Consider the following 18,168-nt stretch of genomic DNA (forward strand, 5'->3'; position numbering starts at 1 on the left):
TTACCACTGTAGGACTCTGAGTGTGTGTTTGTGTGTGTGTGTTGTTGAATTGATTTCCTCTGCGATGACAGCTCCAGTCAGGCTGGCACCAATGCCCCCCCCCCCCCCCCCCCCCCCCCCCCCCCCCTCCCTTTCCCCTCTATCCCTGACACACACGCCACCATCGCCGCCACCGACCCTACAACACACACACACACACACACACACACACACACACACAGTGCTCATCACTCACATTGGGAAAATGGCAGTCACTGGTGTTATGTTCTTGGGTGGCTGTGGTGGTGGTGTGCATTCAGAAGCCCTCCTCTTCCTCCACCACCTCCTCCATCTTCCCTACAGTAACTGTTCTGCTCAATCGTTTACACGGATCATTTTTCTGATAAAAGCATTATTTTTGGAGAAAAAAGTCTTCCTAATGATTTTCATCTGCCTTCCCTCTCGCTTCATAGCCTCCTTCCTTTGTGATTTGTCTGAAAACTACGATTTCATTAACAGTTTTTAACTGTTTCTACTTTCCATTATTACACATAATCCACTGTGCTTTGTTAAAAAAAAAAAAGAAAGAAAGCTGAATCACCTCATCACAATTACAAAGATTATAATGTGTTCTTAGTAAATGCTCACAGACTTCCAATAACCCACATAGAGTATGTTTACTTGTGTCTATAATGTAGGAAGTGTGGTCTATTCATAGCACTGTGTTGGTCTCATTGTCTTGTCGTTGTTTGGTCAGGGTCTGTTGGAAATAAGTCTTATAGAGACCAACCTTCAGTGCATCAGGGAGTCTGATGTGCGTGATGATAAAAATCTGTGGCCTTTCAGATAATGCATTGTCCAACACAGACACAGACCTCTCCTCTGGATGTTATTAACCAGCTGATGGCGGCCGTCTCACTCCTGTTGACGGGATTCAAACAACACGTTCCCCCCGTGGCTTTCATCTTCTCCTGTCATTGGTTGATTAGAAGTAACACCAGCGATGGCGTCATCAGGGTTCTTCTCCAGGACGTCTGACTCTGGCCGAGATCTCTTGAAGCGGCGGTCTGGATACTGGCTGTTGTCAAAGGGCATGCGGTGCACGCACAGCACGTGAGTCTTCAGGTTGCCCTTCTGGGAGGCACTGTAGGGGCAGTAACTGCACTTGAATGGTCTCTGGCCTGGAGAGAGAAACAGACAAACAGAATATTGTAACCAATTTAAGCTTAACCAGTAGGTCTCAGGCAGGGGTCTTGAGGGTCCCCATGTCACCATAATCTAATTTGCTAGAGACTTACTCCTATTAGAGGATGTATAAGAGTGATTTTTCCAATCAGAGGCTCCTCTCTAACCATAGGAAGACTCTTTGTACAGTGTAGGCAGACAAAAATGTCCTCCCATGTGGCCGCCACTGGGTCAATAGTTTGAGGGACTAATGTGTTTGTGGTTACAGGTTTGTGATGTATGGACATTTGAGAAGCACTGACCCAAATACACAACTTCATAGAATTATATTTACAGCATACACTGTAAAAAATAATCTGTTTAATTTACGGAAAAATACCGGCAGCTGTGGTTGCCAGAACTTCACCGTAAAAATTACAGTGAGTGGATTTTCTATTCTAAATTTAAATGTAAATATCAGCAAAAACTGTGATTTAGTCTGAATAATCTTGTTATTTTTTAGGATAATTGTGTCATTAATTCATACATCATGGTATTTCTCCACAAATTTTGCATGAAAATGTTATATTTTACCTAAAACCTGTGTGTTTCTTCCAGTTTATGACAGAAAAAAGTAAAAGTTTTGCGCTATTCTTTGATATACGGTAATTAAAAGCGTCTAATACAGTGATATACAATTTTTCATTTTATGCCCTATTTCTGATGTATTTGACAGTGTTTTACTGTTATTTCTACAAACCTTTTTTACAGTGTACACTGTAAAAAAAAATCTGTTAAATTTACGGTAAAATACCGGCAGCTGTGGTTGCCAGAATTTCACCATAAAAATTACAGTGAGTGGGTTTTCTACTGTACATTTAAATGTAAATATCATCAAAAACTTTCATTTTGACTGAACAGTCCCTTTATTTTTAGGGTAATTGGGTCCAAGTGAAAATATGGTATTTCTCCTTTAATTTTACATGAAAGAAATGTGTTTTCTACAGTTTAAACATTTTGTACTATTCCTTGATTCACGGTAATTAAAAGCATCTACTACAGTGATATTTAATTTTTAATTTTACGTCTACACTGTAATTAAAAAAAATCTGTTTAATTTATGGTAAAATACCGGCAGCTATGGTTGCAAGAACTTCACTGTAAAAATTACAGTCAGTGAGTTTTCTACTGTTAATGTATATGTGAATATCAGCAAAAACTGTAATTTAGTAGTCACTTTATTTTTAGGGTAATTGTGTCCTTGTGACAATATGGTATTTCTCCATTAATTTTACATGAAATTTTTTATATTTTTACAGTAAAACTGTGTTTTCAAAAGTTTTTATGCTATTCCTTGATTTACGGTAATTAAAAGTGTCTATTATGGTGATGTGCAATTTTTTATTTTACGCCCTACTTCTCATGCAATTTGACTCATTGAATTTCGAGTGTTATACTGTAATTTCTACAAATATTTTTTACAGTGTATACCAGAGTTAAAAGCTCCTAGAAGTTAAAGGGACTGGAATTTAACCACTTATTTTACTATTAGGGTTAGTTACAATAACAGTTAAATGTTAGATGCTTTGTGAAAAGGCACATTGGTGTTACAGTGCATCATCAGACACTTGCCAGTTTTGGTTTGGCTGCTTTTTGACTCAATGGAGTAATTCTACTGTTTACCTCGCAAGAAGATAACATGATTGTTGCCATAGATTTCAAAAGGCACACCTCCATCCACCTGTAGGCTGTTGGTCTATGTTCGCTAGGAGGAAGTTTTGTAATCCCTGCTGTGGCCTTTACATAAGAAAACATCAGTGTGCTTGATTTATTTTACATTTACATGTAGATAAATATTGGCTGTCTGTCTTAAATACAGACACATAACCATCCACACTTACACCTTCAGGCAATTTTGTCTCTAATTTATCAAATCTGAATTATTTTGGAGTGTGGAGGAGGAATCCCACGCAGACATGGGGAGAACATGCAAATTACGAGAGTGGTGCTCATCAGCAATAATGTTAACCATCCTGGCTGTGACGCTGGTATTGTCAGAGAGTAACCTTCGTATGAGCACTGATCTCATGCAGAACCCAGGCAGCTTGCAGTGCAGAGCAGTGACCAGACTGTTCATTCTTCGGTCGTCAAATACCAACGCTGGAGGGGTTGATATGCACTTGCATGCACTAATTTGCACACACAGAAAGGCAAAGATCAGAAAAGCTTGGATTCTCTGCTCAGGACATCATTAGTGCAAAATATAATACCATGAGAATTACCTAAAGCAATTAAAAGTGACACCAAGGGATCCTGACCAAACATCTGTATAAGGCTACGTTCAGACAGCAGGGCTTAATGCTCAATTCGGATTTTTTTGTGGAATCCGATTTTTTTGCAAGGTTGTTCACATTTCCAATTAAATGCGACTTGTATTTGATCTCCAGTGTGAACTTTAAACGTACCAAAAGTGTCCCGCATGCGTATTGGAGGACACGATGACGTCACACGCAGCGAGCGTGCTCAGTGTTTACGGAAGTAGCGTAAAACATGGCCGCCAGCAGTAAGCCTATGTATGATGAATGCGACCTGGCCGTTCAGACTGGAGTGGCATGTCAAAAGATCAGATATGTATCGGTTTTAGGACCACATATCCAAGTGGCCTGGATCGCATTTGAAAAAATCGGATCTGTGTCGTTCAGACTGTCATTAAAAGATCAGATGCAGGTCGCATAGGGGCGAAAAAATCGGATTTGGGTAACTTAAGGCTGCAGTCTGAACGTAGCCTTAGATGAGTTGAGATTGAGTACAATTTGGATATTCAATGAGATGACCTGTAACCCTTACTTAAGCCTCCACCCTCCGGCCATAATGTGACTTCTCAGGCCTTTATGTTTTTCGCACGCCCTTATGAAGATGTGCTAACAACATGAAATATTAGACTGAGAAACAGAGACTGGGAGAAGAGGGTAAAGTTAAGGACAAAGAGAAGAGGAAAAGTGATTTTCTCATCTGCACCACCCCAGCAGCACTACGAGCTGCTTATTGAAACAAATACGTCCTCAAAACATTACCCAGCACTTAATACTTGCCTCACTTTGTGCAGTCAGAGAGATCCCCGCGAATTCATCTGAACTAAACTTTTGCAGCTCCCTGAGTCGATATGCATCTTTTGAAGAGCGTGCATACATCTAGTCCCCTGAACACAATAGCAGAGTGGAACGAGGAAAGGTATTTTTCTCTATCTCCCCCCCTTGCCATAGCTCCAGCACAGAATGTTCTCCCTAGATTGAATCTGATCATCACTGCAGCAAACACAATGGCCCTTAATAGCACCAGCCGTTTGTTTGAGGGATGCCGATTACACCGCCATCATAACCCACTTCACTTAGCTCACTCACTCACAGACAGACAGAGAGGACAAAACAAAGTGGAGAGGGAGGGAGGGAGGAAGAGGGAGAGAGTTTGAGCCCTCTCTGGTACTTTAGGTTATTAATAACAGTACATTTGCCGTTACCCTCGTTTTCTTTTTTCTTTTTTTCTTTTCTTTATCTCTTATTCAATTTGAGTTGCTCTAAATCAAATTAACATATGGGGTTTAAGAGAGGCGCGGGATAGGTGCAGGGAATATCAATAGGTAAAAGGCCAGGAATTAAAGAGGAAACAATCTATTTGAAGCACTCACTGGCATACACATGGGGTTAGCGGGAGTGAGTGCACAGTCTACTTATATTGTATAAAGACGGACACATGCACGCTAAAGTATACACACAGACAGGCTTGATGCGAGGATGCAGCTACTTTGTGTTTGGCAATCTGACACAGGATTTGGAGCCTCTCCGGCTTTCTGATATTACATTGTTTGCTCTGGAGCCACACAAAGGGGATTGCTACAAGTTTGGAGGCTTTGGATGTTCCAGTTGTCTGAATTTCCAGATAAGCTAGTCGGCGGCACACAATGAAGGGTCCCTTTTATTCGTGTGCAGTTTAATTTCACACTCTCTTACATTACGTTAAGTCCGAGAGGCAGAATATCTCATCCCATTTTACACTTAGGGAGAGCGAGTTATGCCCCCAAACAACTCAACTCGTTCCTTTTCTCCCCTCTCCCTGCTTACTTGCTGTTTGTCTCCATGGACTTTAAAAATAAATACAAATCAAGTTCGGTTTTATCTCCGGGGAAATGTTTAGGTAAAAAGCGAGAGATTGTGGTTTGAATTGCACGGCTTGAAAAAAGTTTGGATAGGATGTATAAACTTGAGTTAGCGTCGGGATTGAAATTGACTTCTGCAGTGCAACTTAGAGACACACAGGCTATGTGTTGTTATGGATTAGAAATTAAAGAGAGGCCCTCTCTCTCTTACACACATACACACACACACACACATTAATCCATGTCCTCTGGTCTATGCCAGTAACCAGAACAGCCCACATGCTGACTGTGGCAAAGCAGAACCACGTTGACCACCATTCTGTCAAATGAACTTTTTCTACTTTTTTCTTGTTTGTTCTGATCTCTTTCACACTACGTTGTCACTCAGTCAGTCACATTATTCACAACTGGTATGGACAAATCTGGGAAAGTATCAGAAGTAACCAAGTGGCCACTGCTGCGGAGGGTCCTTGAGATGTGAGAATGGATTTGGAGTTGAGAGATGATGTCTATAACCAGATTGTTTTACAAGCAGGAATGCAGATATATTTTTTATCATAAGAAAAATCTGCATCAGACAGTAGCCTACACTGCAAAAAAGCCAACTTGTATTTTTTGGCCTAAAACAGTGATTTAAGTTGGTAAAACTTGGAAATATAAATGACTGACATTTAGGGCAATAATGTAAGTTAGCACAACAAAGGAAGCCAGTTGTCTGCTCAAAAACAAGTTGGTGAGTTGTCGTTACTTATATCTTTAAGTTGGGGTTCAAAACAAGGGACAATAGTTCTGCTAACTCTTATTTCTTTGTTGTGAAATTCGGTCATTAGCGAAAGCTAGCGGCTAACTGATGCTAGCGGCTAACTGATGCTAGCGGCTAATTGATGCTAGCGGCGCTGCTTGTTACAGCTACAAGAGTATCCATTAGCATATCTATGCTAACTCAAAATTGTGGTCGCAACATTAGCTGACATTTCATAGCGGTGTTACAATCGTGCCAATTCAGCACACTGCAGAAGTTAGCAGAAGTAAGGATTAAAAGTTATTACAATGTAAAATTATAAGTTAGTACAACTTACAGTTGAGTTGACAAAAATCTAAATTCAGAGTTGAGCTAACTCAAAAACAAAACTTAAAATATTTAGTTTAATTGTCCAACTTAAAATGTTATCGAAGTTTGTTGCCTTGAAATTTTGAGTTCACCCAACTTTTCTTTTTTTGCAGTGCATGAGTTCTAATTGTGCAGCATGTCTTTTGAAGCCGGAGGACCAGGAGAGAATCCACACTGACAAAGAAGAGACGCAAGTTGGATTCAAATCTGTGACCCTCTTTCTGTGAGGCAACCGTGCTAACCACTACACTCCAAATGGAAACCAGAATTTTTCCGATACAATAATCTTGTCTGTTGCCTTAGATTCTGTATAGATAACTAAGTGTTTTTAGACGTTTAGACTTTGGTTAGACGTTGACGTTGGTAGAATGCTTAACTTTTTGTGTTATATTATTTAATAGCAAGCAAAACAGGGGTCATAAATGTATCTTTTGGACTCACAAGTCACTGAACAGCTTTTGCAAATGTGTAAACGGACTATGTTAGACGGCAAAGGTGTGCTTACAAATGATCTAAAGCTTTCAGCTGCAGTTGAGGTATCATTCTTTAGCTGTCTCTGATTACTCCACTCTTCATCTGTTTGTTATCTCTAATTACTGCAGAGGGCACTTGAAGATGTGTAAATGGATATTTCACTATCCATCCATCCAGAAATGACATGGAGCTAATTGTCGTTCTAAGGTAATTCTCATGCTCATCAGAGAATCTCTTTTTTCTGTACATAAATCATGTAAGTTAAGTAAAATACACGTGAACGACATAATCCATATCAGGTTTTGAAGGGAAACTATGTCTCAATTCTTGTGTAGACAGAATTCTGAAGGTTGTTTTGCTCCAGATTTGTCATTAAAACTATTCAGATGTTACTTTGTTGTCCACCAGATTAGTTTACTATCATTGAGTGGAGGCAAAGATACTTGCAAATACTCTAAAAAAAATGCTACCATCAAGTCATTGTCACAAAGCTGAAAACAAGACTGTTTTTGGACAGCATATTATGTTGACTTTTTAGACATGTGTGGTTCTTACAGGACAGCTACACTACAAACATATCCTGATCTTATAGTATATGATGCATTGCTGTAGATTAAACTACCCAACAGTATATAAAGGAGTTCAAGTAAAATCCCAAAAATTCATAAAGTAAAATACTGACTGTGAACATTTTACTTCATGGTAAGTGCTTTTACCTTCGGTACTGAATTTTGATGATACTTTTATTTGAGTGCAGTATTTTCAATTTCTTTTGCTTAAGTAAAGGATCTCAATACCTCTTCCACCACTAGTTACCACACAGTTTTCCTGCTGTTGTTGGGTCATCTCCCAGCTATCACACTGTTCTGATATCCATGACAGTCTTTTATATTAGTTCTCTAAATTAATTTTGTGGAACCTTGCCATTTCAGTCAGTGGGAGGTAAATAAAATTAGCTAAATTAAAAATGTTGCTGAAAACTATAGCCTCTGAATAAGTGAATGTCTGGGTCGGCAGCAACCTCCAGGGCTGAAAAATGAAGCCAATGTAGAAGAGCCAAAAGCTGAAATTCCTCAAATGGACACTTGAGGCTGGCTCCAAAAGGGAGTTTATCCCCATAGACCCCAATGTTAAAATGCCAAATTATACAGCAGAAATGTTTACAGGCCGGTACAAAGAACGGTTTTGGTCTCTAGAGCTTATTTCCCCCTCCATGACAACTGTGAGAGGGGGAATGTTATATAACCCGTTTAAATTATATTTAGGCTTAAAGTTACACATAGTTAAGGACGTGGCTGTTTAGAGTGACAAGTGGCTGCCAAGATGGCGATGACCAGAGCAACCCACACTGAGCTTTATTTTGTCTCATCATTAACCTATGGGTGATGTTACGGAGACTACGTCCATTCGAACCTGGTCTCACAAAAATCTGTGAAATAGCCACGGATTCGCTTAACTCAAAATCCGTGGAATAGCCACGGAATAACTAAAATTTCCGTGAAACTGAAACGGATTTTGCTACAATGCAAGTTAATATTTTTTCCTATTGGTTTGTTCCAAGTCACGTGACTTTCAAGGTCCCGGCAGTCAGAACAAAAAACATGGCAGACAGTTCTCTCATTTTTAGTGAAAAAAAATCAATATTTTGACTTAGTTTCTGCATAAAAATGGGCTTTGATCACATTTCTAGCAATAAATATATGTTTTATTTTCTAAATATTCACTCAGTGAATGTACATAATCACTTTGTATGTTGGAATAGCCACGGGATATGACTGTCATTAACTTGCATCGTAGCGAAATCCGTGTCAGTTTCACGGAAATTTGAGTTATTCCGTGGCTATTCCACGGATTTTGAGTTAAGCAAATCTGTGGCTATTTCACGGATTCCTGTGAGACCAGGTTCGTCCATTGATATGGTCTAAGGTCTGGGCTCCACAAGGCACCAAAAACCCAGCCCAGTATCCCTGGAAATTACGTAGATGTTGGATGATTCTGGTTGGGAAAGAGATGCATAGATAGAGAAATAAAGAAGGGGAGGAAGGGAGAGAGAGAGAGAGAGAGAGAGAGAGAGAGGGGAGAAACAGTGGTCTTGCTTTCATTAGTGTGGCATTATCTAAGCCTGTTAATTAACCCCCTAAGGCCCTCTGCATGGAGATCAGAGGAAAAGGGGGAGAGGAAGTGAAGAGGAGGGCAGGAGGAGAGGATTCAGTGGGTGGAGGTGTGTGTGTGTGTGTGTGTGTGTGTGTGTGTGTGTGTGTGTGTGTTGTGGGGGTAGTTGATGTATCACACCGCTGCCACAAACATGCCCATGTTTCACCTGCCACACATGCACACACCCCCACTCAACTCCTCACTCACCCCCCTTAGCCTGCTGTAATTATCTTATCTCTCCCCGTAAACACACACACACTGACACACACACACACACACACACACACACACACACACTTTACTGGAGGTAAAATGAGGATGGACCTCTCGATCTCTCGTCTACATTCCCTCTAGGTCTTGCTGCTTTTTTCCCTCTTGTTCTGTCATCATCTCCCTTTTTCTTATCCTTTCTTTCTCTTTCCTTTTTATTTGCATGTTTTCTATTCGGTTCTGTTATGTGACAATAATTCCACAAACATGTAGCTTTCAAAATGGGCTCTTTGTTTGATTTGAAGTGACAGTGAGGAGTGACAGGAGAGAGATGGTTATTGCATTGAAGTTATAATTTACCCAAACTGTGCTTATATTGAACGGTTTGTGGCCATATGTGAAAAATACACCACGGCTCTTGGAAAAGTGTTATCTCGCCTGCGTCTTGTGAGAAGAGCTATCTTAAGACGGCAACAGATGGCAGTGCTGGCATCAAATGGCATTTAAGGACGGCAGCTTTTGGTTGGATGCCAACACGCTGTTCCTGGGCTTTATGTGCCTTTGTATATGTGTATGTGTGTGGCAGTGTGTTTCTGGGTGCAGGAGTTTGCTTTTGTGCAGATTGATGCATGCTTTTGTGTGTTTTCTATATGTGCATCCAATGCTTCTTCAGTATGTGTTTGGGTAAAGAAAGAAGAAAAGCGAGACACCTGGGGAAACGTGTGTTTGTTCATGTATTAGTGCAGGAGACACAAATACATTCATGTGTTCACACTGTAGAACAGACAGCAAGATACACGTTTAAAATCAGGTGCAGAGTACTGTAGAAACTTATAAAGGAAACAAAAGTTCATGACTATTTCAGGAAGCTATTTGTGTGAAAAGACAAAGAGGGAGTAGGAGACTAAGATATGGACAGACAGAGAGTTTGTAGGCAGAGAGACAGAGACACACAGAAGGTGTGAGCAATTAAATGTGCTAAACCATCTGTCCAATAACCTGCATTTATGCTGTAGCTCCCAGATTACTCAGCAAACTGCAGCAACACCCTCTGTCTCTCTCTCTCACACACAGATATATGAATTCCATCACACTCAAAAAAATGTTTTTCATGATAAGTTCCATGTTATTTGTGCATATCCGTTTTTATCCTAACAATAGCCATTTTAATTTACCCAGATTTATGATCTGTACAGTTGTTTGCTTCCTGTGTCCATCATACTTTTTGTTAGAGAAAACTGTTGTCACGATAGCTCATTTGGCCATATTGTATTGTGCAGAATGAGGTGAGGTCCAGATGCCATTGATGAAAAAACTAAAAGCTCTTTTGGACATTTGACATGGATTTTCAACGCATTCTCTTCCAAACTTGTCAGACACTGATGCTTTGTCTGAAACAGAGAAAGCTAGTTTAAAGTTCGGCTCACGCAGATTAAAATGAACTAGTTGACGTTTACCATTGAAAATTTTAATTATAATTTAGTTCACTGTCCCAAAATTTACATTTTGTCATTTAAACTTCAACTGGATGTGTCGTTTTTAGATTTGTCGTTTGGCTTTTGGAAGTATTTTCAGACCTGGTATGTAAGGTTGAGTGACCCTGTTAACTGATGACTTTAAGCCCAAAGCTTCCATGGTTCCAATAACTTACATGAATTTTTGCTGTTGATAATAAATAATGATGAGTTTGTATGTCAAATAGATTAAAGGAAAATTGTAGGGTTTTACTTTATATACACTTACATTTTCAGTTTGTCTTTTCAACAGCTGGCATATATATATATATATATATATATATATATATATATATATATATATATATGCCTATAAGCAGCCACAGCACATTCAGCTGAGTCACCAGTTACCACAGTCACTCATTAAACCGTAACACTATTCAACATAACAATGGCATGCTGGGTGCCATCAATCACACGTTCGTGTTCATTAGTTGCAATATGATGCGTTCAGTTCACCAAAAATATGAGCACATTCACTGATGATGTGCTCTTTTAGCACATTCATGCACAACTCTGGATACTGATGCACATGGCATCCTTTGGCATTGGTTTTAAAAGTGTCAGTTTCCGCTACTTAAATGCATGGTGACTTTTCAAAATAAACTTGTTCCAAGGAAACTATTTAATGTAGGCATTAGAATCATTTAACTAGGGTAAGAGTAAAAGAGCATGTTGGCGTTTAAAACAAATGCTTCCACACTTGGCTGGTGGACACAGTTATGCAGGTTGCAATATGGTCTCACAGAAATCCGTGAAATAGCCACGGATTTCGCTTAATTCAAAATCCGTGGAATAGCCACGGAATCGCTCAAATTTCCGTGAAACTGACACGGATTTAGCTACAATGCAAGTTAATGACAGTCATATCCCGTGGCTATTCCAACATACAAAGTGATTATGTACATTCACTGAGTGAAGATTTAGAAAATAAAACATATATTTCTCGCTAGAAATGTGATCAAAATCCATTTTCATGCAGAAACTAAGTCAAAATATTGATTTTTCACTAAAAATGAGAGAACTGTCCGCCATGTTTTTTGTTCTGACCGCCGGGACCTTGAAAGTCACGTGACTTGGAACAAACCAATAGGAACAAATATCCATGGAGTAGCCACGGGATATGACTGTCATTAACTTGCATTGTAGCTAAATCCGTGTCAGTTTCACGGAAATTTGAGCGATTCCGTGGCTATTCCACAGATTTTGAGTTAAGCGAAATCCGTGGCTATTTTACGGATTTCTGTGAGACCAGGTTCGCAGGTTGACACTGATCTCCTGAGTCCGGGGTTTGTTTGACACATCCACCACCCTGAATGGACCTTTACACTCTTTATATTACAGCCGTTATTCTCAGTGTCTAATACTGCCCCAGAAGGGTTTACATTGGCGTTAATGGAAAGCCTGGTGCATCCCTGATAACGATACACAAGGCACCCTTTAGCGTCTGTTTGAGGCCGAGCGATGTGACAAAACATCAGTATCTGACAAGGAGTGAGACTGGGCTGCTGTGACAGGTCAGCTTAATCTGTTTCTATTCAAATATTCAATATTCACGTCATTTACATCCCAAACAGTCAGACTCTGCTTTCTACTGAAGCAAATAAAAAAGAAAAGATAGTGTAGGAGAGTTTAACATGTTTGGGGTTTTTTTAATGTTAAATACTTTGTATATATAATTATTTTTTTAAAACTCCCCTCACCCCCCCACTCCCTCCAAAAATAAATACATTTACATTACTTCAAACAGCCTGAAGGGAATTTATCCTTCTCTCGATTCCCTCTGATGAATTAAGACCATTTCCCTCAACGAGCTGGAGTGTTGATCGAAAATTGGCCTGAAGTTTGGGGAATAGCGATTTGGTCTGTTTCCTAGCTTAACTAGAGAAAACCAACACGCAAATAACACCAGGGGAGGCACTTAAGGAGAGGAGAGGAGCTGTGGGGGGAGAGGGGTGGAGGGGAAGGAGCTCTTTCAGCATCAAAGCCAGCTAAAACGTCGACGCCAGGGACTAGGTCCCATGTTAAATACTGAACTAGATTATTAATTGCTGTACCAGTAGGACCTGTTAATAAGAACCCAAAATAGCAGCTCCTTCTTTTCTGTCTTCATCTCTTGTTCTATTTTCACTTTCTATGGCTTTTTTTTCTGGAGTCTACTGCTGTTCTTTTTCATGTTTGTGCTCAAAGTTTCTGATTCATTCACTCATCTGTTTCCTTACTGAGTCACCTATTTTCACTTACTCACCCTTTCATACTGGCTTTCATCTACTCACACACTCATTGCTTCATTCATTAGAACGACAAATAACTGACTCACTCCCAATGTGTTTCTCATTCATACACTAACCTTTCCATTCATTCACTTATTCAACCATTATCTCCTCTTCGCTCACTATTCCTCACTCACTCACTCACTCACTCACCTCACCACTTACACTTTCTGTCAAGAAAGTTTGTACAGCAGCTTATTAACCCATAAGAACCCAGACCCAGTTGTCCTTAACAGAAAATTATGGGGGATATACCACAGAACAAGTGGACCACATAGAACACATTTATGATTTATTTTAACATGCATGTTGTCTGCGACCCCCGCTCTCTGAACACAATCTCACACGCACAGTTCAGATCACCCAAAAAAGAAACAAAATGACCAAAAAAGACACAAAATGACCAAAAAAAAGCAAACAAAATTACCAAAAAAAGACACAAAATGACCAAAAAAAGCAAACAAAATTACCAAAAAAAGGACACAAAATTACCAAAAAAAAAAAGACACAAAATTACCAAAAAAAGACACAAATTGACCCAAAAGAGACACAAAATGACTAAAATAAACATTAAATGACCAAAAAGACTAAAAAACATTAACACATGAACACTTTAACACAGTGGAAACAGAGCTGACTTCCAAAATGATTTGGCGACCCCCAGAATACATCTCGCGACCCCAAGGTTGAGAATAGCTGGTTTAGAGTACTTGTTGTTTCGATTATATGCTTGCTCACTCGTTTGTACATTTTTGACATAATCCCTATTACGTCACCCATTGGTTTGTGGACTTCCGTTTTGATGCCTGGCTCCAGTTGCCATCCTGGTTTTGAATTGTTGCCTTCTTGGTTTTTTGGAAGGAGAAGTGACAACATTTGGACGATAGGGTGGAGCTAAGCTATCGGCTTGTTTAGCGACTGCTTGCTAACTAAGCTATCTAGCCGATAGCTTAGTTAGCAAGCAGTCGCTAAACAAAACAATCTCAGGCAGCCAAAATGTTACTTTTGAGACCCACTTCTTTTAAGTTAGTAAGGATACGTCACACATTCAGTCATTAATCATGTTTTCCTTCACTCATCCACTCACCCATCTGTTTCCTTACTCACCCGATCACTCAGCTTGTGTGTGTGTGTGTGTGTGTGTGTGTAGGCTAGACGCCCAGCCTTCCCTTATTTTTCCTCAGAGTCCCTGCTGAACTGAGGGAGGCACAATTTGCTGCTGACCTGTCACTGTACAAAGATAATGGATGCCCAACTGCATGTGAGTCTGTGTGATAGTGTGTGTGTACACATGCTAAAGTGTGTGTGTGTGTGTGTGTGTGTGTGTGTGTGTGTGTGTGTGTAGGCTGTCATCCATGTCTCTCAGCAATAAAGAGAAAAAAAGCAAAGAAATGGGGGGCAGAGGGGGTTGATAGATATGCCGGCCACCTGCTTCTCACTCACATTCTGACACAAAGAGCATCGGCTGCTCTGCTGCATTAATCATCATGAACTTCCTTTGACCTCAATACACAGCGATAACAGCTAAAAGTTAGGGAAACAGTTAGAAAACACAGAGCAGCAGATAGAATGAAACTCTCAGGATTTAGCCAGAGGGCCCCAAAGGAGAGGGGTTTGGGGTTCTTTTTTATGTATGGAAATAAAAATAAGAAAAGTAAAACGTGTGCTGTTACATTTAAACTGAAGATAGTTATTGTACATAAGGATTACAACCTCTAAACCAGCTATTCTCAACCTTGGGGTCAGGACCCAATTGGGGTCGCGAGATGATTTCTGGGGGTCGCCAAATCATTTTGGAAGTCAGCTCTGTCTCCACTGTGTTAAAGTGTTCATGTTAATGTGTTTTAGTCTTTTTCGCCATTTAATGTCTTTTTTTTTGGTCATTTTGTGTCTTTTTTTGGTCATTTTGTGTCTTTTTTTTTATCATTTTGTGGTCAATTTGTGTCTTTTTAGGTAATTTTGTTTCCTTTTTTGAGTCATTTTGTGGTCATTTTTTGTCTTTTTTTAGTCATTTTGTGTCTTTTTTGGTCATTTTGTTTCTTTTTTGGGTCATTTTTTGTCTTTTTTTGTCATTTTGTGTCTTTTTTGGTCATTTTGTTTCTTTTTTGGTCATTTTGTGTCTTTTCTGGTCATTTTGTGTCTTTTTTGGTCATTTTGTTTCCTTTTCTTGGTAATTTTGCTTCTTTTTTGGGTGATCTGAACTGTGCGTGTGAGGTTCTGTTCAGTGAGCGGGGGTCGCGGACAACATGCATGTTAAAGTGGGGGTCGCGACTCAAAAAGGTTGAGAATAGCTGCTCTAAACAATGCAACAAGCTCAACAACTTTATATCGAGGACAAAATCTGAGTTGTTCACGAAGATAACATATAGAACATATTAACACTGTGTAAATTACAATGCAGTGTTTGAGATTAAACTTGGAAAGATGCTAAATAGTTATCTTTGTTTTGGCCAGCCACATTTCTCAATCCTGAGCTCACTTTTGATAAATTCTTCACAAAGTCACCACAACAGCAGTAAATGTGGACTAAACTGTGGATAGTTTTAACAGCTTTGACATATTCATGATAAATTCAATGACCACATCTTTCAAAAACTTTTTCTCATTCAAACTCAACCACGAACAAACATCTGTGTATTTACACTCCATTTTTGCAAGCTTGCATACTATTGTAAAAACTGTTAAATACCACATAAAATTGTTGCAAATGACATTTGAGTGTGCATTTTGCCACAACATCTCAAAACACACCTTGTTTTCTGTTGCTAGTCATCTTAACACACATATGTTTGGAATATGTGCCAATAAGCAGGCTCAATCAGAGACTTACTGTAACTTCTGTATATACACTACCGGTCAAAAGTTTTAGAACACCCCAATTTTTCCATTTTTTATTGAAATTCAAGCAGTTCAAGTCAAATGAACAGCTTGAAAGGGTACAAAGGTAAGTGGTGAACTGCCAGAGGTAAATAAAAAAAGGTAAGCTTAACCAAAACTGAAAAATAATGTACATTTCAGAATTATACAAGTAGGCCTTTTTCAGGGAACAAGAAATGGGTTAACAACTTAACTCTATGGAGTCTTGGGCTATTTTGTCCATTTTTGAATTCTTTTCATGTCTTTGTAAGTCATTTTGTGTATTTTGGTGTCTTTTTTTGTCATTTTGTGTCTTTTTTTTGTCATTTTGTGTCTTTTTTTTGTCCTTTAGTTCAACATAAAATGTGATTTTGAATCTTTTTTTTATTTTCAAAACACTATCATGCTCAAAAAGAATTTTAAATGTTGCAAATGTGCATGAATTTCAGAGTACACTGAGACATTAAACTGCAACATTTTCAATTAAATTCTGGAAAAGTTGGTGTGTTCTAAAACTTTTGACCAGTAGTGTATGTAGGTATTTTTTACACTCTCTATTCCATTGTGAACACAGGCAAAATAAGCCAAAAAAATTTGTTTCAACTAGATGTATTTTTGGCACATTTCTATATATGTGATGAAAAATTACTTGATTTTCAAAAGACACAGAAAGGTGAATTTAAAAAAAAATCTGTTCTCCTTTCACTTCCCACAGAAACATATGTATCAATGAAATAATGCATCTACAAGTTCTGTGTTCACGAAAAATATGAACAATTTCTGGTCTGTTATAAAAAACAATTCACTTTTCTAATTTCATGTAAAATGCGTAAGCGATGCCAATCCTTACAATAATGAGACTGTAAGGTATTTTTAAAAGTTTAATATGGTAAAAAATATTTTTATAATGCAACATGGTGCACCTCCAATAAAACAAAATGCTGAGGCGGACAGATAATGGTGCAGGAAGCCACACATGCTGATCATGTATCAGTTGTTTCTGCCGGTAGCAGGTGTGAGTGAGACAAGCTGCAGCTGAAGAACAGCAAGAGTTATCAACACACGGAGTCAAGTGTGTGTGTGTGTGTGTGTGTGTGTGTGTGTGTGTGTGTTCTTGTCTACATAGTGAGGACCAGAACACGTTTTTAACCAACAGAGTGAGGACAATTTTGCAAAGTGAGGACATTTCCTCACTTCCTTAAAGGCTTTTTGAGATTTCAGACTTTGTTTTAAGGGTAAATGTTACAAAAAACAGATAATTAACTGAAACTGTATTGTGTGGTTACAAAACTAACTAAAATTATAGTGAAAATGTCCTTCGTTTTCGTCTTTGTCAACTTTTTTCAAACATAATGAAGATGGATAAGACAAAGGAAATAAAGGCAAAATTTACTGTGACCTCTTTTAATCTCCCACCCAACAAATACCCCATTACAAAACTAAAACTAATAAAAACTAAACTAAAACTAGCAAACTCACTCTAAAAACTCATTAAAACTAATTGGATTTGAAAACAAAAATGCACAACAAAATTAAAACTAAAACTGATGAAAAATCCAAAACTATTATGACATTGCAAGGGAATTCACTTTTACAATGAGGGTCCTCACAAAGATAGAAGTACAAGAATGTGTGTGTGTGTGTGTGTGTGTGTGTGTGTGTGTGTGTTTGTCTTCATATAGTTGTGAGGACCAACCCATGGCAGAATACCAACATTGTGAGGACATTTGTAGTTGTGAGGACATTTTTTCCAGTCCTCACAAAGAAAATGCTAGGATAGCCTCTAAAGGCCTTAATTAATCATCTGTATGAATTTCAGGGAAGGTCCTAACAGAGATGGTAAACCCTGAAATGTGTGTGTTGGGATAGGGGAAGTGGTGGTCCTCACAACTATTAAAGACATGTATGTATGTGTATGTGTGTGTGTTTGTCTTCATATAGTTGTGAGGACCAACCCATGGCAGAATACCAACATTGTGAGGACATTTGTAGTTGTGAGGACATTTTTTCCAGTCCTCACAAAGAAAATGCTAGGATAGCCTCTAAAGGCCTTAATTAATCATCTGTATGAATTTCAGGGAAGGTCCTAACAGAGATGGTAAACCCTGAAATGTGTGTGTTGGGCTAGGGGAAGTGGTGGTCCTCACAACTACACAAAGACATGTGTGTGTGTGTGTGTGTGTGTGTGTCATGTTGCCCTGGCCAGGTGCTCCTCAAGGACTTGCATCCAATTTGTGCAAAACAGGAGGAGAAGACTTATCAGGTCCGTGTGTCTGTACA

General features: G+C 39.0%; 1 protein-coding gene across 4 annotated transcripts in view; it reads right to left on the reverse strand.

Annotated features, from left to right (window-relative positions):
- Positions 1–216: 216 nt before the first annotated feature.
- The window catches only part of znf536 (zinc finger protein 536), a 331,204-nt gene continuing 313,252 nt past the window's right edge, over positions 217–18,168 (reverse strand). For all 4 annotated transcript variants that reach the window (XM_059351790.1, XM_059351771.1, XM_059351798.1 and 1 more), the window contains one exon: positions 217–1,160. In XM_059351790.1, coding sequence (XP_059207773.1) covers positions 895–1,160 — 266 coding nt within the window. In that variant the 3' untranslated portion in view covers positions 217–894. The remainder of the gene's footprint in view (positions 1,161–18,168) is intronic.

This window comes from Centropristis striata, chromosome 2, assembly GCF_030273125.1.
Source record: "Centropristis striata isolate RG_2023a ecotype Rhode Island chromosome 2, C.striata_1.0, whole genome shotgun sequence".
Classification (NCBI taxonomy): Eukaryota; Metazoa; Chordata; class Actinopteri; order Perciformes; family Serranidae; genus Centropristis; species Centropristis striata.